The sequence below is a fragment of the Schistocerca serialis genome, chromosome 9, assembly GCF_023864345.2.
Source record: "Schistocerca serialis cubense isolate TAMUIC-IGC-003099 chromosome 9, iqSchSeri2.2, whole genome shotgun sequence".
Classification (NCBI taxonomy): Eukaryota; Metazoa; Arthropoda; class Insecta; order Orthoptera; family Acrididae; genus Schistocerca; species Schistocerca serialis.
Window position 1 is genome coordinate 351250556 of NC_064646.1, and position 27865 is coordinate 351278420.

Here is a 27865-nt window from a genome sequence, read left to right on the forward strand (position 1 = left end):
TATGTATGACAGGTGTCTAACAATGCCAATATTTACATTTGTTTCAGAGCAAGTGGGGCGAGTGTTCCAGGGCAGTAAGGATTTCCCTTCAGATATAAAGGTGTGTTAAGTAGTTGAAAATAATTTCAATTCTTCTGTTTCAAGTAAAGGTTTTGAGTGAAGAATGGAAACGTTTCCACAACATTCACGAGTTAAATGTATATTTAGTGATAACTTGTCCCTTTATGTGCAGGCTAAATCTCTTGATGAGAATGGTAATGCAGTGAATCGACTGGAGTCTGGACAAAGCAATGAACGGAAGAGCAAAACTCGAAGAACTAAGGTAATTTATCATAAAAACATTACAGTGTTTTAAAATGTGGTTTGTCCATAGTACTTTCTGCTAGGAATTATTACCTTTAGTTATCTAATCATCTGGTGGATGTTAACGATGATGTGATAGAAATGTAACAGAAACACACATGGCTATACAGGTACACACACACATTACATTAATTTACTTGCCATAGGTTCATTTTTTCAGAGTACAATCAAAACTGAGTTTGATAGAAAGCTGCAAAATGTGCATTTTTATGCCAAGCACTAATATTTTGCAAGAATTCTAGAATTTGAAGGACGCGCGCGCGCACACACACGCACACACACACACACACACACACACACACACACACACACACACACACACACACTCACACACAGAGAGAGAGAGAGAGAGAGAGAGAGAGAGAGGGGGGGGGGGATTTTTACTTAACCATTGTACTGCTCTGGCTGTGTTACTGCATAGTGGTGCTACTGTCCCTGGGTGCCGTGGACACATTTATGTGCGCCTTTGAACCTTCAGTCAGGTACTCTAAACATGTATATGAGTGCATCTTGCTGCTGCCTTTGTGCTGCCTACATATTAACACAGTCAGCTGCTTGGACCTCTGTGTGCCGTGGATGCATTAGTGTGTGACACATTTACTGGCTAAGAAGCCATGTTTCCGCCCTGAGTGCTAAGCAGCTTTCAGTCATTTTGCCTGTGTGCATTTGCTGCTGTGATGTTACTGTTTTCATCTTCATTTTCGACTGCATAAATGGCATGCTGTTGTGATTGTACAGAGGAAAAAGCATGAAGATGGTGATGGGCAATTATACTTTACTTGGTGTCACAGAATGAAAGTAGCGTACCAGAAGACTCCACATAAATACTGCTGCAATAATGTTGCTGGAGAGACTAGTTGCAAGCTAATATCATTACACATATCTGTAAAGTTTGTAAATAACTAAAGACCTCAGTGGAAACAGAAATAATTAAAACATTTAGTTACTTCGTGATTACATCTTCTGACACAACACAAAAAAGGTCTTGCTAAATGTTTGCAATGCCTTTAAAAGTAGTAATTCTTTCCATCGAAAAAATTGTAATTATGTCTATATCCCGTCAATATACAAAGTTTAGAGTATTAATAAAACAACAATATAGGTACTTCTTCGCGTGCTATAATTTGCAAAAAGCCTCATTTCGATGTCTTGAACAATTTATGAAATACCGTATAACCACGTTTTACGTTCCCGGAATTCGCGCTGTTTGACATTTTTTTATCGATCCCGTCAAATTTCCTGTGCTCACAATATTAATTTGCACCTGGTTTTTCGTCAACATATAATTTTCCTGCTATTTACGCATTACGAAAAAATGTTTGTGGAGAAAATATGATGTTGGCATGATGTACGCCATCCAGTATTGTTTTGGTTATGAGCTGTAGATTAAAACTGAAGAAACTGCAAAAAGGTGGGAATTTAAGGAAATGGGACCTGGATAAACTAAAAGAACCAGAGGTTGTACAGAGATTCAGGGAGAGCATAAGGGAGCAATTGACAGGAATGGGGGAAATAAATACAGTAGAAGAAGAATGGGTAGCTTTGAGGGATGAAGTAGTGAAGGCAGCAGAGGATCAAGTAGGTAAAAGACGAGGGCTAGTAGAACTCCTTGGGTAACAGAAGAAATATTGAATTTAATTGATGAAAGGAGAAAATATAAAAATGCAGTAAGTGAAACAGGCAAAAAGGAATACAAACGTCTCAAAAATGAGATCGACAGGAAGTGCAAAATGGCTAAGCAGGGATGGCTAGAGGACAAATGTAAGGATGTAGAGGCCTATCTCACTAGGGGTAAGATAGATACCGCCTACAGGAAAATTAAAGAGACCTTTGGAGATAAGAGAACCACTTGTATGAATATCAAGAGCTCAGATGGCAACCCAGTTCTAAGCAAAGAAGGGAAAGCAGAAAGGTGGAAGGAGTATATAGAGGGTCTATACAAGGGCGATGTACTTGAGGACAATATTATGGAAATGGAAGAGGATGTAGATGAAGATGAAATGGGAGATATGATACTGCGTGAAGAGTTTGACAGAGCACTGGAAGACCTGAGTCGAAACAAGGCCCCCGGAGTAGACAATATTCCATTGGAACTACTGACGGCCGTGGGAGAGCCAGTCCTGACAAAACTCTACCATCTGGTGAGCAAGATGTATGAAACAGGCGAAATACCCTCAGACTTCAAGAAGAATATAATAATTCCAATCCCAAAGAAAGCAGGTGTTGACAGATGTGAAAATTACCGAACTATCAGCTTAATAAGTCACAGCTGCAAAATACTAACACGAATTCTTTACAGACGAATGGAAAAACTAGTAGAAGCCAACCTCGGGGAAGATCAGTTTGGATTCCGTAGAAACACTGGAACACGTGAGGCAATACTGACCTTACGACTTATCTTAGAAGAAAGATTAAGGAAAGGCAAACCTACGTTTCTAGCATTTGTAGACTTAGAGAAAGCTTTTGACAATGTTGACTGGAATACTCTCTTTCAAATTCTAAAGGTGGCAGGGGTAAAATACAGGGAGCGAAAGGCTATTTACAATTTGTACAGAAACCAGATGGCAGTTATAAGAGTCGAGGGACATGAAAGGGAAGCAGTGGTTGGGAAGGGAGTAAGACAGGGTTGTAGCCTCTCCCCGATGTTGTTCAATCTGTATATTGAGCAAGCAGTAAAGGAAACAAAAGAAAAATTCGGAGTAGGTATTAAAATTCATGGAGAAGAAATAAAAACTTTGAGGTTCGCCGATGATATTGTAATTCTGTCAGAGACGGCAAAGGACTTGGAAGAGCAGTTGAATGGAATGGACAGTGTCTTGAAAGGAGGATATAAGATGAACATCAACAAAAGCAAAACAAGGATAATGGAATGTAGTCTAATTAAGTCGGGTGATGCTGAGGGAATTAGATTAGGAAATGAGGCACTTAAAGTAGTAAAGGAGTTTTGCTATTTGGGGAGCAAAATAACTGATGATGGTCGAAGTAGAGAGGATATAAAATGTAGACTGGCAATGGCAAGGAAAGCGTTTCTGAAGAAGAGAAATTTGTTAACATCCAGTATAGATTTAAGTGTCAGGAAGTCATTTCTGAAAGTATTCGTATGGAGTGTAGCCATGTATGGAAGTGAAACATGGACGGTAAATAGTTTGGACAAGAAGAGAATAGAAGCTTTTGAAATGTGGTGCTACAGAAGAATGCTGAAGATTAGATGGGTAGATCACATAACTAATGAGGAAGTATTAAATAGGATTGGGGAGAAGAGAAGTTTGTGGCACAACTTGACCAGAAGAAGGGATCGGTTGGTAGGACATGTTCTGAGGCATCAAGGGATCACCAATTTAGTATTGGAGGGCAGCGTGGAGGGTAAAAATCATAGGGGGAGACCAAGAGATGAATACACTAAGCAGATTCAGAAGGATGTAGGTTGCAGTAGGTACTGGGAGATGAAGAAGCTTGCACAGGATAGAGTAGCATGGAGAGCTGCATCAAACCAGTCTCAGGACTGAAGACCACAACAACAACAACAACAACAACAACCTGGTTTTTCGTCAACATATAATTTTCCTGCTATTTACGCATTACGAAAAAATGTTTGTGGAGAAAATATGATGTTGGCATGATGTACGCCATCCAGTATTGTTTACAAATTCTAAGTGGTTAAGTTTCTTGACACCAGGGCACTCTATTCATTTATGTATGTATATTTTGTGTTGTTACACAAACAAACAATGAGTGATAGTTTGCGTGTGTGTCTGGCTTTCTACATAACTGATCAGGCACAGTCCCTGATAACCTCAAAAAGACGACTACATTGCAAGAGATGCAGAATAACACATATTCAAACACCATACAAAATACATATTTGCACTTGACAATGAGAAAAATTCTCGAAATGCATCATGCTAAGCATGAAAAAATACTTAATTAGTGCAGTATTTCATTACTTACATAGTGAATGACAGCTGCAGGCTTTCAAAAACATCGATTATGACATGAAATTGAGTCAAATGTTTGTACTTCCCAAACAGTTATCAGTTCCAGTTACATCAGCGGTTTTTATTAGATAATAAATCTTAATTAGATAGTAAAAACATCCCTGACAAGTCTTTTGGTGCTCGATACGTTCATATATCATACATAAAGTGGAAGGGGGTATCCTATACGTAACTTTTACAGCTTAAAACATTATTTCCCACATTTTTCATTTTCACACAGTTTGCATCATATTTTGAAGTCCCTTGAAAAGTGTAAAAGCAGAGTTTCACTGTAATATAGATGTTACGACCATATACTTCATGCTGTGCATGGATAGAACAGTGGTGCCATGTGCACAACTCTCTAGTAGACATAAAAACCAGTATCTTGAGAAAAAGATGCTGTGACTTACCAAACGGGAAAGCGTTTTTAGATAGACCATTAAAAAAGCTTTCGCAACCCACGGTTGCTTCGTCAGGAAAGAGGGAAGGAGAGGGAAAGACAAAGGGATGTGGGTTTTAAGGAATAGGGTGAGGAGTCATTCCAATCCCGGGAGCGGAAAGACTTAACTTGGGGGGAAAAAGGGACAGGTATACACTTGACAGCGCGCACACACACATCCAGACACAAGCAAACATATGTGTCTCTGTGTGTGTGTGTGTGTGTGTGTGTGTGTGTGTGTGTGTGTGTGTGTGTGTGTGTGTGTGTGTGTCGACCCAGTCGACAGACGAGGTCGGCCTGTACGCTTTTGTGCTGTACGTGTCCCTCAAAGTTTCCATTTCACTATCCCATCGGAAACGATGGACTTAGGGATGTTTAGGAGTTTGGAAAAATCGTGTACAGACGTGTGACATAAGTGACTCCCAATCACCTAACCACGTTCAAAGTCCGTGAGTTCCGCGGAGTGCTCCATTTTGCTCTCACAATGTCTAATGACTACTGAGGTTGATGTGGAGTACCTGACAGTAGATGGCAGTACAATGCACCAAGTATGAAAAACGTATGTTTTGGGGTGTCCGGATACATTTGATCACATAGTGTAGGTCATCAGATTTATGAAAGAACACTCCTTAGGTTACTGAGGTGCATACAAGTGACACCTTGCTTTCCTTATAGTGTTCTAAAATTCTACTAAAAACTCCAGTGATAGTGTACTACTTACAAGGGAACCTCTCCATCACACACCCCTCAGATTTAGTTATAAGTTGGCACAGTGGATAGGCCTTGAAAAACTGAACACAGATCAATCGAGAAAACAGGAAGAAGTTGTGTGGAACTATGAAAAAATACGCAAAATATACTGAGTAGTCCATGCGAAGATAGGCAACATCAAGGATGATCTGAGCTCAGGAGCGCCGTGGTCCCGTGGTTAACGTGAGCAGCTGCGGAACGAGAGGTCCTTGGTTCAAGTCTTCCTTCAAGTGTAAAATTTTATTTTTTATTTTCAGACAATTATCATAGTTCAGGCGCTCACACATAATCAATTTCGCTCTTCAGAATTCCAGGACATGTTCAGATTTGCTTGGACATATGCAGGATTTGACAGTATACACACGGAAAAATTTGAAAATGTTAAAAACATATGTTTTGACAAAGCACAGGGAAAAGTGTGCGACTGTGAAACTGTTGGATTCATTTGTTGAAGTTTATGTGACAAACTCTGATGTTTTCATCACTTTTTTGGGAGTAATTCTCCCATCCACAAGAAAACCTAAATTGGGCAATGTAGAAGAATCTTTTTACCCATTCGCCAAGTGTATAAGTTTGGTGGGTCGACAACATATTCCTGTCATGTGACGCACATGCCCTCACCAGTGTCGTATAGAATATATCAGACGTGTTTTCCTGTGGAGGAATCGGTTGACCTATGACCTTGCGATTAAATGTTTTCGGTGCCCATTGAAGAGGCACGTCCTTTCGTCAACTAATTGTACACTTTTGTGGTGCGGTCGCAAAACACAGTCAATAAACTTATTACAGTGAACAGACGTGTCAATGAACGAACGGACGGATCATAACTTTACGAAAATAAATAAAGTAAACTTATCACTCGAGGGAAGACTTGAACCAAGGACATCTCGTTCCGCAGCTGCTGACGCTAACCACAGGACCACGGCACACTTATGCTTTCATTATCCTTGATGTTGCCTATCTTGCACATGGACTACTCAGTTTGTATATTTTGCTTATTTTTTCATAGTGCCACACAACTTCTTCCTGTTTTCTCGATTGATCTGTGTTCAGTTTTTCAAGGCCTATCCACCGTGCCAACTTATAATTAAATCTGAGGGGGGTGCGATGGGGAGGTTCCCTTGTTAGGTGTAAAACAATATTGACGTACCTTTGTGTTTGTTTATGCAGTGATTCATTTCTAAATGAGTTTCAATTGTGAAAAACTTAACTGGTTAGAGTAACTGTGTTTACTTTGTATCGGCAATAGCAAAACCCAGAACAGCAGACAAAATCACCACGTTCAGTGCTCCAGAAATATCCAGCACAGGAGAGCCTGACCTTATGGCAAATCCAGTGCCCAGAGGACAGTCTCGCAGTACAGGTAGCAGTATAGGGTGACGACATAGCCACACTCAGCAGAAAATGCAGCAAGTTCGTAGAAGTCATAGGGTCAAAAGCAAGCATAATTGTCTAAAAAAAACCTGCTGGAGCATACATTCATCACCTGGTGAGAGGAAGGAGTTGAAGCAAACACTAATTTTTGTGTGGGAGAAGGGTTTGTTAATACATAGTGAGAGGAGAAGGGGGCGGGGGCCCACATACAACAACACTACAGAATCTATGTCTAAAGACACATACAGTAAGAAAAAAGGAAGGTAAAAAGCATTTTTTAAAGGTATTGACTTCTAATATTGTTGTACGCTTTAGGCAATTTTACTAATTATAGCTGGATGAAAATAACAGAATGACAGCTAGTTGTTTTAACAGCAGCTGCCATAGCATTAATGAGCCATAGGAAGACCAAACAGGAATTCCAGGTTGGAACACCAACAACATGATGAAAGCATAGATGGCTACTCATAGTAAAGATGACAGGTCGAGTTGCAGATAGACACAATGAAAAGGGTGTTCACATACCGCCAAAGCATTCTTCAGAAAAGACCCCCCCCCCCCCCCCCCCCCCCACACACACACACACACACACACACACACACACACACACACACACACACACACACACACACACACACTTGCACAAGCGGGCACACCTAGTGCAGACATGACCTCTTCAATTATAGAGTGGGATGTCTGTGGACTCATTGCAGGTGGTACGAACAGGCAATCTTCTGTAGTACTTTTGAACACAGTTTTCCGAAAAATGTTCTTAGACAGCTAGCTCACATGCAGTTGAAATATTTAGACCTTTTGGTTACAAACGGGCCTGAACTTATCTATGGTTTCAGTATAGAGACGGGAGTTAGTGATTATGATGGTTACTTAAGTTAATAAAGCCATCAAAAAGACCATTGAAGGATTTTTGGTAGAAAGTGCATAGATGATGATGATGATGATGATGATACTATACCACTTGGGCAATGAATGGTCATCATTTAATTACAATATGATGGACACAGAGGAATTACAGGCAGAGTTTGAACCCTTTGTGAATGGTGCTCTGTAGAAGTATTTGCCCAGGATGTGGATTAAGGGTGGAAAAGATCCACTGTGGTTTAATAACAAAATATGGGAAATTCTGAGGAAGTCGAGACTGTTGTACTGTTGGATCAATAAATAGCGCAAAAATTCATGCATCCGTAAAAAGATAAATGCATGAAGCATACAACTACCACCATTGCCAGGTCTGGATGGAATATTAAGTTTTACAGTGTGTATGCTACAGTGTTGGCCCCCTACTTAGCTTACATTTACCAAGAATCTCTCATCCAGTGCAAAGTTTCAAGCGACTGGAAAAAAGAACAAGCAACGCTTGTGTATAATACAGAGTAATGGACCCGCAAAATTCCAGACTGGATATCCTTAGCATCAGTTTGCTGCAGAATTCAACATATTCTCAGTTGGTAATAATAATTTTCCTGAGAAGGAAAATCTTGTCCACAAATCGCTAAAGTTTTAGAAGTTATTGCTCATGCGAAACTCGGCCCTGTATCCTGCAAACCTTAAACTGCATCAAGCAGATTCTGCATTGCTAGATTTCCGGAAAGATTTTGGCACAGTGTTAGACTGCAGACTGTTAATGATAGTACAAGCATATGAAATAAGTTCCCAGATATGTCATGGCTCAAAGACATCTTACGTAATAGAATCCAGTACATTGTTCTCAGTGGCGAGTGTTTATTGGAGACAAGGAATTGTCAATAGAGCCACAGGAAGTGTGGTAGGACCACCGTTATTTTGGATACATATGAATGATCTGATGGACAGGGTGAGCACCAATCTGTGGCTTGTTGACGCTGTGTTGTACAGGAGGGTTGTGTTAGATTGATTGCATGCGTGTACAAGATGACTTGGACAAAATTTGTAGTAGGTGTGATGAATGGCAGCTTGCCCTTAAATGTAGAAAATGTAAGTTAATGCGAAGGAGTAGGAATGTTCATATACAGCATTCATTACATCTCTCAGGATAGTCATGTTCATCAAATATCTGCATGTAATGTAAAGCAATATGAAATGGAACAAATGTGTAGGGACAGTAGTAGGGAAGGCAAATGGTTTATTTGGAGAAGGTTAGGAAAGGGGGCCCATCTGTAAAGGAGATTGCATGTAGAACACTAGTGTGACCGATTCGTGCGTCTTAAGGATCCTCCATCAGGTCAGATTAAGGGAAGACATTGAAGCAATTCAGAGACGGTCTGCTAGATGGTACTACCAGTAGGCTTGATCAACTTGAGAGTTTACAGAGGTGCTTCATGAACTTGAATCGGAATCCCTGGAAAGATGACGACATTCTTTTGAGGAATACTGTTGAGATAATTTTGCGAACTGGCATTGGAAACTGACTTCCAGAATGATTCTATTGCTTCCAGCACAAATTTCTTGTAAGGATCACAGAGGTAAGAGAAACTAAGGCTTTTCTGGAGTTACATAGACAATTGTTTTTGTATCACTCTGTTCGTGATTGGAACACAAAAGGAAATGACTAGTGGTGGTACAAGACACACCCTGCTGTGCTCCACACAGTGGGTTCCAGAGTATGTACGCAGATGTAGAAAACTGGAAACAGAAGTGTAATTGAAGACTGATGAATACATGGGAGGAAAAAGAGAAGAAAATGTAGTCACACAGATTGTTGATGAACAAGGACCTAATGAAAATAACATTTAATTCCCCCAAACAGCACTATAGTAAGGAGTTGGTCAAACAGAAATGAAGTTGTGAAGGGTGATGAGATGTGAGGACAGGTTGGAGGAAACATTCTCATTTATAGAATTTAGGGGCACATTTTTGGTGGCAGGATCCAAATAACCCTGCAGTATTGCACAAAAATGGATATCTTTGTCATGCTGTAGACCATACTCAGATCTACTGCTACTTAATGCTAAAGGCAATTTGAAAGCTGGCAATCCTCCATGTGGCAAAACTGTAGCATGTGAAATTTCTTTGGCAGTAAGGAATTTTAGCCTTAGTTGGTGCTGACTTGGCCCAAGTCGGACACAAACTGCCCTGTGAAAGTGGTGAGTGACAGTGTGTTTGGATCCTCACTAATAACTTGATATGAGTAAATAATAATAATAATAAACCCGTGGAGGCCCGGGAAAAGAATAGGCCTCCGGTATGTTCTACCAGTCGTAAAAGGCGACGGAAAGAACAAACCACTAATAGGACTAACCCGCCTTTTAGTGTGATTAGTTGGTTCAGGACAGAACTAATGAAGCCTTCGACAAGTGCTGTCATGGTCGGGGATGACACTTGAACCCTATTCCCATCCACAGTGGTAACGACACTGCTAGCCACACGGAAAATGATTTAAATCCAAATAGAGGTGTTTTGCAGGATATGCTTCCTGCAACCACCCTAGAAGGAAAACAGACAGAGGATGAGATGGTCAGATGAAGTTAACCGACACCTCTTGTTCTGTTATTACCAAGCAACAAAGTTAGGAACCAACACAACAGGATAATGCTCACAAGTATACACAACATTTATTACCAGATACCCAGAATTAAAATTTTTAACAGAACGACGACTAGCTGATCAGATCCTTGTAATAATCAAAAATAACAGGATACCTCAGTCAGAATTAGAAAACATCAAACAAGTAGAACAAATACTGGAACAAAATAATGTGCAATTAGAAGAAGAAGAAGAAGAAGAAGAAGAAAATATGGTAATGGACTCAAACATCCCAGAGCAAACAAAGAACAACAGGTATCAATTAAATAATCAGAGGAAAATGAAATCTTAAGACAGCCACCAGAACAAGCACAAATAGAACACGAAGTGACACACGTTAGATACAGGAGAAAAATTTCAGCTGACATATATAGAATACAAAGACAAAAATACAGATATTAGACCATTCTTGAATAGACCCCCAAATAACCCACAAGTTGAAACAACAATAACAACTATCAGCACAATCATACACAACAAAATAAATGAAAATACAACTATGGAAGAGTTACAACTACTGGTTTATATAGGAGCACTCACTACACTAAATATACACACTAGGCAGAGATCAGAACCAACCAACACACAGAAGAAACCCACAAAACCAGCATGGCAACACAGGCTACAGATTAGAATAGAAAAAGTGAGAAAAGACATCGGACAGCTAACACAATTTATAAGAAATGAAATATCAGACAAAAAATGAAAAAGGTTAGGTAAAATCTCACAACAAGAAGTGATAGAGCAATTAAATGAAAAGAAGCAGAAATTATAAGCATTGGCCAAACGACATAGAAGATACAAAAAAAAGTGAAAGTAGAAGGAAACAAAACCAAATATTCAACACAAACCAAAAGAAATTTTACCAGACAATAGATAAGACACACATTAAAATAGACAATCCACCAAACATAACAGACATGGAACACTTCTGGAGCAACATATGGTCAAACCCGGTGCAACATAACAGACATGCACGGTGGATACAAGCAGAAACACACACATACAAGATGATACCACAAATGCCTGAAGTGATAATTTTACAACATGAAGTCACCCAAGCAATTAATTCTACTCACAATTGGAAAGCCCCTGGAAAAGATAAAATAGCAAATTTCTGGCTAAAGAAATTCACCTCAACACATTCACATCTAACTAAATTATTTAACAGTTACATTGCAGACCCATACACATTCCCTGATACACTTACACATGGAATAACTTATCTGAAACCTAAAGATCAAGCAGACACAGCAAACCCAGCAAAATATCGCCCCATAACATGCCTACCAACAACATACAAAATATTAACTTCAGTCATTACACAGAAATTAATGACACATACACAACACAGAACAAAATTATAAATGAAGAACAAAAGGCTACTGCAAAGGAGCACGAGGATGTAAAGAGCAACTGATAATAGATGCAGAGGGGACATATCAAGCTAAAACTAAACAAAGGTCGCTACACTGCGCATGCATTGGTTACCGAAAGGCTTTTGATAGTGTACCCCACTCATGGTTATTACAAATATTGGAAATATACAAAATAGATCCTAAATTGATACAGTTCCTAAACATAGTAATGAAAAATTGGAAAACCACACTTAATATCCAAACAAATTCAAATAATATCACATCACAGCCAATACAGATTAAGGTTGGAATATACCAAGGAGACTCATTAAGTGCTTTCTGGTTGTGCCTTGCTCTGAACCCACTATCCAACATGCTAAATAATACAAATTGTGGATATAATATTACTGGAACATATCAACACAAAATCACAATTTGCTATACATGGATGATCTAAAACTACTGGCAGTAACAAATCAACAACTTAACCAATTACTAAAGATAACAGAAGTATTCAGCAATGATATAAATATGGCTTTTGGAACAGACAAATGTAAGAAAAATAGCATAGTCAAGGGAAAACACACTAAACAAGATGATTATATATTGGATAAACCACAGCGACTGCATAGAAGCGATGGAAAAAACGGATGCCTATAAATATCTAGGATACAGGCAAAAAATAGGAATAGATAATACAAATATTAAAGAATAACTAAAAGAAAAATATAGCCAAAGACCAACAAAAATACTGAAAACAGAATTGACAACAAGAAACAAGACAAAAGCTATAAATACTTATGCTGTACCGATATTGACCCACTCATTTGGAGTAGTGAAATGGAGTAACACAGACCTAGGAGCACTCAATACACTTACACGATCACAATGCCACAAATATAGAATACATCACATACATTCAGCAACTGAAAGACTCACATTAAGCAGAAAGGAAGGAGGAAAGGGATTTATCGACATAAAAACCTACAATATCAGGGTGTATACGGCCCGGGAAGTCCGGGAGATCCGGGAAAAACCCGGGAATTTTTTAGAATTCCGGGATTTTTCATTGTTTTAGATTTCAGTTAGTTTAGTAGGTTTGGCGTGTAAGATCAGATACGCTGACAAAGAACTTTAGTCCACTACTGCTGAATAATACTGCAGCAATGAAGCATAAATCAGAGAATAACACCAAAATAAAAGTTTAGTTGGATAGAAAATGGGTAATTTACACAATGCACAGACCAGTTTGTCGACACCGAAAAGTGTCAAAGGCTGTAGGTCGAAGATTATGCAGCACGTCCGTAACAACTAACGTGCATTCGATGCGCGTGACGTCACAATTGTTTAAATTTCTAACAGATCACCTGAAAATATTACGAATAGTGGCTTGAGATGCGTTACTTTCAAAGTAAATTTCCATGCAAGATGATTTGTTACGTGTAAGAATGTGCAGTGAATTTCTTAAATCACAGGGCGTTATAACTCTCATTCAAAACGTAACAACCAAACGAGGTGGCTCAGTGGTTAGACACTGGACTCGCATTCGGGAGGACGACGGTTCAATCCCGCGTCCGGCCATCCTGATTTAGGTGTTCCGTGATTTCCCTAAATCACTCCAGGTAAACACCAGGATGGTTCCTCTGAAAGGGCACGGCCGACTTCCTTCCCCATCCTTCCCTAATCCGATAAGACCGATGGCCTCGCTGTCTGGTCTGCTTCCTCAAAACAACCAACCAAAACGTAACACTTTGAGGATTAGCCATTTGAAAACTGTCGGACCCAGAAGATAAGTCATTTATGCCACTATTTAAAATTTTACCGGCACATTTGTATTTGATATGACTTAACATGTAACACACGCTAAAAAAAAGACCGAGCTTCAGGTTAGTTTTCATATTTAATGTTGTTCTTTCATAGATAAAAAATTATGCAATCGATGCCAAAAAGTGTAATTGACCTTCAAAAAAATGTGCATAATGTGTTACTGAGTGATGTCACAAGTCTCTTCATGCCAGAACAGTTCGACTTTTCTACGCAACTGATAATCATTTTGGCACGATTTTAATTACCAAATTAGAGCCTGTTAGTAGGCCTACAGACTTCCTATCATTGTAGGACTAATAACAGTGGATGCCAATAGACGATGCAATTCTCGTTCGTACATACACATCTGCTTAAGAGTTAACTGGAGTAGAAACGCACTTAGCTGAGTTGGGCGAGCTCGGCGTAACTTCGTAACGTATGCGCCGCGGCCTGTGTTTCTCATAGGCCTCGTGCTCTGAATAACTGCCGTCATTCGCTAGCGAGGTCACGTGACATGAGCTATGACTGGCTGACAAAAGTGCATCGCTCAACGCAATCTCTGTTTTAGAGTTTTGGAAGCTACCGTGCTGTAATTTGTGGAATTTGTGTAAATACTTTCGCAATACGAAAATAATTGTCTGGCATCAAACAACTTTCCAAACTCATTGTTTTTCCAGGATTTCGTTTCCTAAAGTGGTGGGACGTCTTCCGCCGGTATAAGACCTTTACGATTCAAAGGACTGATACGTTTTATAGCTCCGAGGGAAAGTATACTGTTACTTAACCCGGATGTATTTTCACCCGCTTTATACACAATTTCATGTGGGAGAAATTGTGTTTTTAACCGGGAAAAATTCGGGAATTTTTTTTTTCTTGTCCACGTAGACACCCTGGTTATGGACAGGTAGACAATTTAAGAAAATTCTTTATATAACGAGCAGAAACTAGCAAAATACACAAAGCAATCACTCATATAAATACATCGGCTACACCATTGCAATTTCATAACCACTTCTACAACCCTTTAGATCACGTAACATCAACAGATACGAATAAAGTACATTGGAAAAAGAAAACACTACAAGGCAAGCACCCATATCATCTGACACAGCCACACGTCAATCAGGACACATCCAACACATGGCTAAGAAACGGCAATATATATAGTGAGACGGAAGGATTCACGATTGCAATACAGGATCAAACGATAAACACCAGATATTACAGCAGGCATATTATTAAAGACCCCAATACCACAACAGATAAATGCAGACTTTGCAAACAACAAATAGAAACACTAGATCACATCACAAGCGAATGTACTATACTAGCAAATACAGAATACCCCAGAAGACGTGACAATGTAGCAAAAATAATACATCAACAACTTGCCATACAATATAAACTAACAAAACAACCCATTCCCACATACAAGTATTCACTACAAAATGTACTGGAGAATGATGAATGCAAATTATACTGGAACAGAACCATTATAACAAATAAGACAACACCACATAACAAACCTGGCATCATACTCACAAATAAAAACAGGAAATTAACACAACTAATCGAAATATCCATAAAACAAATATCCTGTACAACAAATATACAGAAGAAAACAGGAGAAAAAAATTGAAAAATACATCCAACTGGCTGAGGAAGTCAAGGACATGTGGCATCAGGATAAAGTTGACATTATACCAATTATACTATCAACTACAGGAGTCATACTACACAATATCCACCAGTACATCAACGCAATACAGCTACATCCAAACGTATATATACAACTATAGAAATCTGTAATTATTGATACATGTTCAATTACCCGAAAGTTCCTAAATGCAATGTAACATATACCGTACAGTTAAAAGGAAGTCACGTTTGATGAAGGTCCGCGTCACTTTCCATTTCTAACCAGACATAACATCTGAGAAAGGAAAGAGTAATAATAATAATAATAATAATAATAATAATAATGTCCTCAAACTGTGCCCAGGAAGAACCTGGTCTCGGGGTGTATTCGTTACTCTGCAAGGAATACACACAGTGTGTCCCAGGAGGAATGGTTAATATTTAAGAGATGCGAGAAGAAAGATTGTTCGAAGCAAAAAGTCTAATAATCAAGGGCTCTAAAATGCATAGCTTGAGAGCTGTGAGCACTTAATCTCCAATACTGCGAAACGAGTCCAAAAAAAATGGGCTATGAAGTTCATACCTGTAACCAGTTGTTCATCTTTGCTAATGTGGAACACCTCTTCAGGTATGCATTAGTTAGTGTTACTGAAATTTTTTGTCTTTGAATTAGTTGCAGAATGCCTCTACTCTGCAGCTCATGTTGACTTGTGATGACTCTGTATTGATTCCCAGTACCGTCACCCTATTATGTGTTAGGTGTTCTGGTGTGTAAAGGTGAAGCAGCTATGGCTAATGTTGATAATTGGTTACTTTGACAGTGAAAGGTTGTTAGGAGGCTGTCAAGGGACTTCGGGAGAGTTTGTGTTATAGGGATCAGAAGCATGTTCTGTGGGATGGTGTAAAGAGAGAAAACAGGAAGCTTTCGTGAGGGAGGGGGGAGAGGGGGGGTGGGTGTAGATTTAAGATGCCCAAGAATGTTATCTTTCATTAAGAATAGGAAACTCTGATGCATTGCAGTTGGTGATATATCTGAGCTTGGATGTGTTCAGTTGACGCTTTGAAATGTGCTACAAAAGGACGGACAGGATGGTTATGTGTGTGTGTTTTTGGTGGTTGATAAGAAGCTTGGGAATAAGTGTGTGGATTCTTAAGAAATTCTATGTAAACTGTTGACAGACTTTGTGAGGGTGCAGTTTATTTATTTTCTGCATCTTCTGGATTTTGTGTAGAGAACCTTTCTGTGACCGCATTCCTCAGTGTAAGGTTGCTGACATAGCTTCCTACCCAAACCTTCCAGAAATTAGTTTTAGACAAGAGTTTGAATGTGAACTGTTTCAGGCAGGATTCAGTCTATATTTTATGAGCTGTTTCTTTCATCCTCCTTATTCTTATTCTTATTGTTGTAGATATATTTTAATTGCAGAACTTTTCAAATATTTAATTTCTTACATCTTTTCCTTCAGATTTGTACCTGTTTCTTGTAACAGGTGGGTGCTTCGTAGCCTGTTTTTTGAGTGAGGTAACACTCCCCACGCCCATACCACATACTCGACATTTCTCTACCAGTTGATTTCCTCCACGATAAAGAAACGTGTTGTAATGATTGTTTAAAGTACAGTGATCTGTTTCCTTGTTACTGCACCTTATTCCCTATGTTGTCCATGATTTTCCTTGACTTTCTTTCTTGTATTACCTACTATATAATGGACCACATAAGTCGACATTTCTTATAGCCCTCAGACTGGATTACTTGTAACATTCTGCAGGCTGTACTGCAACCTAAGTAGAAGTAGTTATTGTATGATAAGCAACAGGTTCTACTTTCAGAATATGTAGGTACCAGTTGTGCTGATATACTTAATAATTAGTTAAAAGTCATTGGTTTTACATCATATTGTTTGATGCTTAATTGAAAGTATCATATTAATAGTTATGCTATCGACAAAACTGCAGAGATAGGCCATTCAGTTGTGCTGGTTATGACTATGGAATAAATATTGTATTTACTTAAGGGGAATTGGAATGCCCTATATTGATAAAGTTAACTTTTGTTAATGGATCATTCCGTGTCAAGTGTTTTAATTTAGAACGTGCTCCCAGCTCGACCGTCTTCAATTTTGGTGGTTTTTATAATGTCTGTACCTGAGGGACCTACATGAAGTTCTGAAAAGTTCACGTGTAGCTTGGTTGAGGTACTGGAGCAATTTTTGTAAAGACCACTTTTTTGGAGACTAAAGAGTCGCGAAGAAATTTTAAAGTTCGGCATGTCACTGTTCCTAATCTAAAGGAGGTAGCCCCTTGCTTCTGGACATAGTTGTAAAACTTTTTTGTGCTCAACACACAAATGATGCAAGTGGGCAACAAATCGTGTTGCAACAAATTTACCCCACAGATTACAAGTCATAAGTATTGGGGAAAGGGAACTATGTACTAGGTCTTTTGCCAAACTATTGTCTATGGGACTGATAGGTATGTCACAAATCAGGGCCCAGCTTGTGTGTTTAATTACTGTGCTACCATCCTATAAATTGGCTAAAAATGTGAATGTACTACATTACAGCAGTGTTTAAAGTGACACATCTCAAAATGGACGCCACGTTACGTTCATTAACCACCAGTCAATAGAGGAAATTTCTTTCTAACAGAAATACTTATTTCCATTTTCGTCTATGGTGGCTATGCCACTACTACCAACTGCATTGACTAGCAACCCCGTTACTAAGGGGCAATGCCCTACAGTCAGGCAAGGTCAGCCACAGGTGGGTTTCTTTACTGCAAGTTCCCAAGCCTAAATGTGGGTGTCTAGCAGGTTCCCAAGCCTTGTTTGGGTCTCTTTATGGTTTCCAAACCATGATGCAGAATTCTTCAGTTGATGAATTCTTTAAATTTGTTGCTGACTTCCAAAACTATTACTTCTGGCAAACTATATTCCTGCCCCATCATTCATGGAGCTGGAAGTGGAATGGCTGCAATTATCCGTTGTTTTGGATTCCAGCATTGTCTCATCAACAGGTGAATGATACAGTTGAGCATTTCCATGAGGATGCAGTAAATTAGTGAAGGCATCTTTTCCTGCATATGAAACGTCACAGATACTTCCTATCCACCATTTTTCATCATAAATCCAAGCAACATAATGGTTAAGTATAATGGGAACATGTTCAGAAGTAACTTTAGCATTTTGGTCAGCGTTTGCAGGATAATGTTTCATTAGATATGCTACGAATCTGAATTTGCTTTTCATCGATTGGCACAAAATTGTGACACTCTCTTGTCACAAGCAAGGTTACATCCAACCTCAAAATGCTTTTCTTAATTGATTTTTGCATCTTCAATAATTTCTTTTTTGATACAAATAAATTCAGTGTTGTGCAGATTGCTTTGCGATATTCAGATAGGTGAGTTGACATTGAGATTTGGTTCTCAATTGGACGCTGAAGGATAGCTCTTCCTGCTAAATACTTAACTGTGCCCCCAATTCCATCACATGGTGATTTCCCAGGGCTTGTTCTGGAAAAAAGGAAGAAACATTCCGCAGTAATGCCAAAATCTTTTTGATGATGGCAGAGATTTAGGAAGTTCTTAAAATGTTTGTACGAGGTAGCAGAACCGTCACTAAAATACTGAATATGCTTAATGTCTGTGAAAATGCACTTCAGGGATATGATCAAGTAAGTTAAAAACACATGCACTGCAACTGTATCATATCAGGCAATCACTAATTATACAGTAGCTGATGCTTTTTTATTTCTTCATTATCATTGTAGTAAATGACAAATAGATGTAACATAGCTTGGCTATTTTCCCAAGGAAATCCTTGAACTGCACCTTAGATAGTAAAAGAATAATTTATAATTTTCAGCAAAATCCATTAATTTAATCAATTCTCTTGATTTGTAGCTGTCTTTAGTCAATTGCAACTGCTTGCTATGATGCTTTGCAATATAGTGGTGAGCAGAAAGGGTCAATCAGCTGTCATTTCTATGGTTTCAAGTGTACCTCATATCAGTGTGAATCCCTTATTTAAACTAAATTGGATCCTCAGGATCAGTATCTGCAAAAACACTTTCCAAATATTCCTTTAGAGCTTATGTTGCTGGACTATTTCACAGCAGTGAAGCATGCAGCCTCTTTCTCCAAATTACAGTTTTACCCAGCAAAATTTTGTAGCGTTTCTTAATTGGACTGTGCGCGAACATTAGTTTCACATTCTGATGATGTATTATGTGCACACTGAATGTGAATCAGCTGCACCTACTGTCTCTCACTACTTTGACCTTAATTCACAAAATTTGGAGAATCCAATTTCCAGTCTATTTTTATTACAGTAAACAAACTTTTAGGATGCACAGCAACAAGTAATTGTGTTTTTGAACCTTTCCTCCATCTAGTCGAACAGGAATATAGTCCTTATTATCTAGACAAATCTGGCTGAGTTCTTCCTCTTGCCTTCATAACGTTTTTCCCCACATTTACCTGTGGGCTGTGCCAATGTTCCCTGTTCAGCTTTTAACTTTCTAGCCCTTCTTACCATTCTTTCTGGAACACACAATTCTTCTGTAGTTTTTTCTGATAGACTTAGCTTTGGGGAACAAAGGTCAAAATTTGAATTTCCTCATTATGGTTTGAAATATGTAATTTTTCTTTCAATATTTGGATCAGCTGATTAAACAAGTCAAGCATTGCTTGCTTATGTATAGTGGCTCCAGTTCACTGGGATCAAATCCTCCAACTGCTGCAATTTTCTTAATTGCGCCTTCTGTGTGATGTATTTTTTGCTTTATGTGGCCTTTGGTTTCTCTTGCACTAATTCGTTGAAATTTTAACGGTGATTCGTTGAAATTTTAACGGTGATATTTCAACAGCTGTTAAGCTTGCATTCAAATTATGGGAAATATTAGTCTCATCATCAACTGACTGAAGCATAACACCCATCTGCGAATGTTTCATTGTATCAAATTCTTTTCTACAGGATGGGCCCATTTTCTAGCCTGGTTTAATATCAGATATGGTTTTCCTTTTTAGCTGGTCAGCTGTTTCCATGTTAATTGGGCGTAAACTTTTTTGTGAAGTATGCGTTTTCCTACCAAAAGGGTTGCAGCATGATCTTTGCAAAAATTCAAACATTTGTAGTAGTAAAGCTTCATGATGGAAGTGTAGTTGAGTGTTTTAAGTAGTGTGTACTCCATCGTGTAAACAATTTATGCTGTTATAATGAAAGTTCCTTTGCAGCTTTTAGTCCTTTTAAGGCATGGGGAATCAGCATTTCTTGGTCAACAAAATTAATAAGCATGAAATTAATATTCACAAAGAAGTTATGTAGCAGTTTTAGTACAGTTAAATGTAGCAGTGAACCTATCACAAACTAGCACAATGGGCTCTCATGCGGGAGAAAACAGTTCAGACCCGCGTCCCACCATCCTGGTTTAAGTTTTCTCTGACTTCCCTAAATCGTTTCAGGTAAATAAATGGATAGTTCCTGTGAAAGGACACAGCTGACTTCCCTCTCCCCCTTACTTCCCTAATCCGATAGGATGAATGACGTTCCTGTTTGGCCCCCTCCTCTGAATCAAACAACTAGCCTATCACAGACAAGTTTCAATTTTTATTACTCACCAAATAAACAGCACAGTGAATATTTAAACAATGAATACTTAATAGACAAAGTTTCATACTTTAGGTGAAATTTTTGCACCTTACCCAAAGAGAGACCAAAATGGAAATATTTATTTCTAATTGAATGACATGGGCTCTGTTGATTGGGTGTTAATGGATGTAATATGGCAGGTTTCCATTTTGAGACCCATGAATTTAAACGTTGTGCATTCAAATTTTTTAGCAAATTCACAGGAAAGTAACACAGTAATTAAACACACAAGCTAGGCCCTAATTTGTGAGACCTCTAACAGCCACACAGACAGTAGTTTTGCAAAAGATCAGGTCCATAGATCCTTTCCTCACTACTTATGCCTTGTGAAACTATGGGGGAAATTTGTGGCAATATGATTTATTGCCTACCTTGAACTGAGATAATGCCAAAAACATTGATTTCTGAACTTTACTTGCATCATCCATATTTAGAGTACAAGAAGTTGTACCACTATGCCCAGAAGCAAGGGGTTAGCTCTTACAGATTTGGAACAGTGGCATACGAAACTTGAAGATTTGTTACTTTTCAGTCTCCGAAAAAGTGGTCTTCACAAAAATGACTCTAGTACCTCAATGAAGTTACAAGTGAACCTGAAGCTTTGCAAAAGCTCATTTAGGTTCCTCATGTACAGACTATAAATTTCATCGAAATTGAATATGGTTGAGCTGGGAGCATGTTCTAAACTGGGACACTTGACATGGAAAAACCCTAATTTGAGTAGCTGTATTTAAGATACAGCTGTAGCAGTGGCTATAAAGCTTACTGCACATTACATGTTATATTGTTAGTGTACTGTAGTAAAATTGTTGCATTTCAACCACTGGTTAATGGGAAATAAACTTTAACTATGAGTTAAATTTTTGATAATTTTTTTGTACTTTCTCCAAAATAATTCCATTTGTATTTAAAATATGCTGTTTTTCTATTCTCCCCTCCCCCCCCCCCCCCTCTCTCTCCCTCTCTCTCTCTCTCTCTCTCTCTCTCTCTCTCTCTCTCTCTCTCTCTCTCTCTCCCCCCTCTCTCTCCCCCCCCCCCTCTCTCTCTCTCCCCCCCCCTCCCCCTCCTGTGTGTGTGTGTGTGTGTGTGTGTGTGTGTGTGTGTGTGTGTGGGGGGGGGGGGGGGGTTAAACTTCTTGAGACTTTGAATACTGTACTTGAAATTTAAGGAAAAACTCAATTTTTCAAAAGCAGCTACTTAAATTTGAGATGGCTAAAACTTATTGAATACATGCTATGCATGCTTAACCTTTAACTCATCTGGTAGCATCCTGCATTTTATGCTGTATATTATTCTTTATTGATGTGTACCTTGTCCATCTGTAGAAGTTCCTTGGTCCTGTTTACTGCAGGATTAATTCTCATATAGCACTTTCACAATACCAATGTTGCTATCATTAAAATCAGTAACAGCATCACAGACCCCCCATTTTAGTGTCCCAGCAGAAACAATTTTAGGAATGTGAGTCCATATGAGATTGTTGGAAGACTGTTTTGGTTTGCGGGTCTGCCAATGTAGATATTTAAACGCTTCAGGATATGCCATGCCTCTGTAAGTGGGCCTTAGAATTCAATGACTGCTGCTGGGATGAAATGTTTATGGCAGTATGATATGTTTGGTTGAGTACTGGGCCTTGGAGTAGTAGCACCATGAATCTGGTCTGTGATGTATCAGTTTGTCATCTGTGATTTGTTATCAAATGCTTTGCCATATCATCAAACACTTTGTGGAAGAATCTAATACTGAATACCTCATTCTGAACAAAGCAGTGTTATATGTAATGACCATCCTACAGTATTGTTGTAGTCCATAAATAAGTTTGTCGACTTACTCCTTATGGTTTCAGTTTCAGAAAATTTGTTTTAAAAAATCACTTTAAACTTCCTTGGTTTGGTACCTATGCTATTCTGGATGTGACCAACACGAAGATTTGTAATCTTTCCACTGTAAGGCTCAAGTGGCTACTACAGTATTCTATGCTTCTTAATACCAGTCAGCTAAGGACTTGGGTGTAACAAATGCCCCTTTCATTTGTGGATCAACTGAAAATTTCAATAACCATAAAGGCCTCAGATCAACCATTTTTTTCCTTCATAGCTCCTGTCATAGGTATTTTACTGGGTTCCATTATTTTCATTCAAAATGATGTTTGTTAGAATCTTTGCTTTCCTGGAGAAAAATGTTGGCCCTCCTATAAATACAAAATATTTATTAAAAGCTACAGTGCTGCCAAGAGAAATAGGCAATTCTTCCTTTGTGATACTGCAATCCACAGTCTTCTATACAAAAAATGACTTCCTTTGATCTTGACGTAAAGCATGTAAAATTTTTAACACTTGAAACACCTGCAAGGGGTGTTCAGTAAATACTCAAACATACGTTTTCTAGGCCAGTTTTGGTTTAAAAAATGCAGAATGTGTTGTGGGACAATGTGGAAATTCCCTCTTCAGTCTCTATAGTTCGATGAAATTCAGATAGGTGGGCGGCACTATATGTAGCCTTGAAAATGTTGTCAGTAACAGATGTGCTTTCCTAGCAGAGCGCTATCATTGGGTTTCTTTTGACAGAAAACCAGATCACTGCAGACATTCATAGGCACTTGCAGAATATCTGTGGTGACCTGTCTGTGAACAAATATTTGGGGAGTCATATATTTGGGGAGTCATTGGGTATGGCATCTTTTAATCATTGAAGCATAGTTGCACAAACTTATCGGCCAGCTGGTCACAGCTGTTGTAACTTCTGCAATGTTGGAATGTGCCGATGCTCTCATTAGAGATGGTAGACTGATCATGATCTAACATCTTACTGTACAACTGGATGTCTCTGGTTTTAGTGCTGCAACAATTGTGCACCAGTTGGGGAAACTCAAAGGTATGTGCTCACTGGGTCGCTTGCCGATTAATAGAAGACCATAAAGAGCAACGAAGGATCGCCTGTTCAGAATTACTTGCGTTGGTACAAGGCTAATTGTGACAATGTTTTGTTGAACATTGTCACAGGCAATGAAAAATGTTCACAGGAAACAAAATGATAATCCATGGTGTGTGTCACACCACCTCTCCTCCCAGAGAAAAAGTTCAGAGTTGCACTCTCAGTTGGTAAAATAATGACAGCCTTGTGGGATGCTGAAGGATTTAACTGTGTTTGACGTCTTCCCTCATGGTGCAACAATCAACTGTGAAGTGTATTGGCCTAACCTCAAGAAAGTGAAGAACTGATGTTTTTGTGTTTGTTGCCGCAAAAAACCCAAATGAGTCTCCTTCTCCGTGAAAACGCAAGACCTCACCCAAGTCTGCGAACCCTAGAGCAGCTCACAAATTTCATTGGCCTGTTTTTTCTCATTCACCTTACAGTCCAGGTCTCGCATCTTCAGACTTCCATCTGCTTGACACAGTGAACGATGCACTCTGTGGAAAGCAGTATGTGAATGATGGGGAGGTTATTGGTGAAGCAAGACATAGGCTCCGTCATTGACTAGTGGAGTGGTACCATGCGAGCGTAGGTGACAAAAGGCCATCACATTGAATAGTTATGTTGAAAAATGGGATTTTGTAGCGAAGAGTGGGGACTAGTTTGGTGCATTTGGATCGTAAATAAAATCAAGCCGCTTACAGAAAAAACTGTTGCATTATTATTGAGTGACCCCTCATAGAAACATTCTCTAGAGGAAGAAACTAATAAAATATAGTGCATGTGAGTTCATAATTGATTTCTATATCATTTTACTGAGAAAATTGCACATTTTATAATGGGATAAAAATCCGAAAACATAATTTTTCTGTTTTACCTTGCCTTAACCATAATATGTGTTAAAATTCCATTGTTGAGCAGCTTTCTTTGACAATTTTGGGAAGTTATATATTCAGCAGTAAATAAACATTTAGTAAATATTACTTTCCCTGTGTGTGTGTGTGTGTGTGTGTGTGTGTGTGTGTGAGAGAGAGAGAGAGAGAGAGAGAGAGAGAGAGAGAGAGAGAGTATACTAGTGTGCTGCAATATTGGTATTCTCTGTGGTAACTTAAGTTTTCTTTTTCCACAGACAAATAATGAGAGCAACTTCATCATGTCACATAACATTGAAGGGTATCGAGGTGATAGAGATCTGGACACACTTATTAAGTTCATAGAGTCTGATACAGAAGGCAAAGGAAAAGCGAAAAGTTCATCTCACAGTAATGGTCCTCTTAACTTTAACAACAAGCAGCAACGTAATAATCTCCGTAAGGATGAGATAGTGGCTGGAACAAAGCCAAGGAAAGAACAGAAGAGTGCCAACAGCAGTATAATAATTGACGAGGATGAAGAGAAACCAGCGAAAGGTACTAGAAGTAGCAAACAGATTCCCAAAGAACATCGGAATGGTCCTACTGTTGACAAAAGCACTGAATCCAAACTAAAGAAGTCAAACAGCATGGAAGAAATATCCAACAGGAAGATAGAGGATCTGACAGCTGGTCCAGAATCAGGTGGTCTTCACGCAGAAAACATTTCAGTCCAACGTCGAATGAAGAAACAAACTTTACAAGAAATTGACTCAGTTGGCCGTACTTCTGGAGTAGACAGACGCTCGTGGGGACCAGAAGACCATCAATACTCCTGTAACGAGGCTGCTGTTTCCTCCACAGATGACAGTTCCTCGTCTCATCCAGGTGGTGGACGCAAACGTAGGGGACCAGTGAGTGATGATAGGCGCAGACCTGAACGTGATGCGACACCAGCACCAGCTAGTGGCAGTGTTTCAGGAACTGGTGAAGAAACAGGCTTCTGTGTGTTTGAAAGCAAGAAGCGTCGGAAGAAACGACGCAGTAGCAGTGGTATTCGGAGTAACCCTTCGTCTGGTGTAACGTTGTTTGCTGACGATGGGAGACGTTCTGGTGGGGGGCAGTATAACACAACTCAGTATCCAGCAGTGTGTCAAGGAAGTCGTGAAAGTGGATACCACCAGAAAAAGACATTCAATGGTAACAGTGGCTTCCCTCCACATGACAGAACAGCTGATGATAGTGGTGGCAGTGTTGTGCTTTATCAGTACCGTCGTCCACGTTCACCTGAACACTGCCGTCGGAAGTCGACTTCCAGTGTACCACCATCAGATAAGTCTGACAGTAGTGACTTAGACAGTGTCCATTCACTACCAGTGTCTTCAACAACTGCGCGTCCCACATTGGACCAAACATCGACATCCAGTGGCTCAACACCTCAGGCGTCGTACGCAGACATTGCAAAAATGGCGTCTGTAAATGTTACCACATCACAAGGTGTTTACGGGGGTGTTGGTTTTGGTAATAGTAAGTGGCCAGCAGTGTCTGTTCCTAAAGGAGTTGTTATATCTCCTCCAACTACTTCTTCCACAAGTACTCCTAGCAGTAATCCACAATTTATAACTGGACCCAAAGTCAATATTGGAGCTCCCCCAGTTAGTGGCTCAAAATTGGGTAACAATCCTGCCTCACCAAACTCTAGCAGTGCTAACAGTAGTCACAGCAATGCAAGCACCAATGCCCCAAATAGTTCAACATCTGGTGACGATACTTCTCCAGCATCTAGTGTGAATCAAGACACTGATCCTGTTGAACCTTCTGCCAAATTTTTAAACCCCATCCCTGATTCTCGTACGAAAAAGGATGCTATGACGAACACAACTACAGATTTCAAATTAGTGCCTCCTTACTCTGCTGAAGTAGAATCTAACCCTAAAACCCATGCGAAACCACCAGAACATCCCGTAAACATTTTACTTGACAGTGAATATCCGTCACTGGAGGAGAGCTTGGTGTGTGATAAAGCGGAACGGAAACTCGGTAAACTTCCTTGTCAGCAAGCTGCTCCTTTGCAAAGTTCAGTAACTGGTAACTGTGATTCACTGCCTCAAGGACAGCAGGCAAACTCACCTGCAGCAGGAGTGTGTTTGCCTAATCAAGTGCCTACAGCAGTGCAAGATACAAAAGTGTTGAATACAGTGTTACCAACTGTGCTTCAATCTAATCCATTGCAGAACCAATCTTGCCCATCCTCCCAAAAATCTCCGTGTCAAGACAGTGCTTCACAAGAAGCAAAACCTACCTCCAATTATAACTCCAGTCCACAGCCTGAACAACATACCATCTCATCAGTGACTCAAAATCATGAGATGTCTCCTACACCTTGTATTTATCCCACACCTGTAAGTCAAAGTACAGTGCCACCTCCAGCAAAACATAGGTCGGTGAGCAGGAAAGTGTCATCTGTAAGCTGCCCTCGTCCACCAGTGATCATTATGAATGATGATGATAGTGGAACAAACTATGGAGACTCAGCACCAGTGGAATTGACATTTGGTTTTGAGGTGAATGAACAGCTGCTTCTATTAGATGGTGAGGAAGCATCAGGTTCTGACGCAGTAAATGACCTGTCATCTCCACTGGAGAATGATGCACAAATTTCCAGTGATGAAACAGGTGCATCTGTGCCAAGAGTTTCCCCAGTGGTTGATAAGACTGGTAGAGCATCCAGTGTGGGTGATGACTTTTCTGCCAGGTTCCGGGAACCTGCTGTCCAAGCTGGAAATTACGACAAAATAGTAGATTTTGTGGGCATGGGTAAGTAACTGCAATATTTTATGTATCTAGTTAATAACAGTTAACATTCATAAAGTATGTGACAGTGTATTTATAAGACTCATTTCTGTGTAAGGAGGTATTGTTTACTGTTAGTCATGATATGTTGAATTTTTTTGTAGCTTTTTGGCCAGTATTGATAACAGTGCCTAAAACAACTGGACTACGTGTCTAGATTTTTCAAAATTACTGTAACTGTAGGTGATTGCACCAAATTTCACCTAAGATTTATTTTTAGAGAGTGTCACTACCAAAAGCAAATAACGTTCATTATTTTTCTCCTGACATATCACAAAAGAAATAGGGGTGTGTGTGTGTGTGTGTGTGTGTGTGTGTGTGTGTGTGTGTGTGTGTGTGTGGCAGATAGGCTGCTTACCACAAGCCAGACTAAA

The 27865-nt window shown here is 39.4% G+C and overlaps 1 protein-coding gene across 4 annotated transcripts in view; it reads left to right on the forward strand.

Annotated features, from left to right (window-relative positions):
- The window catches only part of LOC126418526 (mucin-19-like), a 542230-nt gene that overhangs the window by 493283 nt on the left and 21082 nt on the right, over window positions 1–27865 (forward strand). For all 4 annotated transcript variants that reach the window (XM_050085327.1, XM_050085328.1, XM_050085329.1 and 1 more), the window contains 3 exons: window positions 48–100; window positions 233–322; window positions 24917–27455. In XM_050085327.1, coding sequence (XP_049941284.1) covers window positions 48–100; window positions 233–322; window positions 24917–27455 — 2682 coding nt within the window. The remainder of the gene's footprint in view (window positions 1–47; window positions 101–232; window positions 323–24916; window positions 27456–27865) is intronic.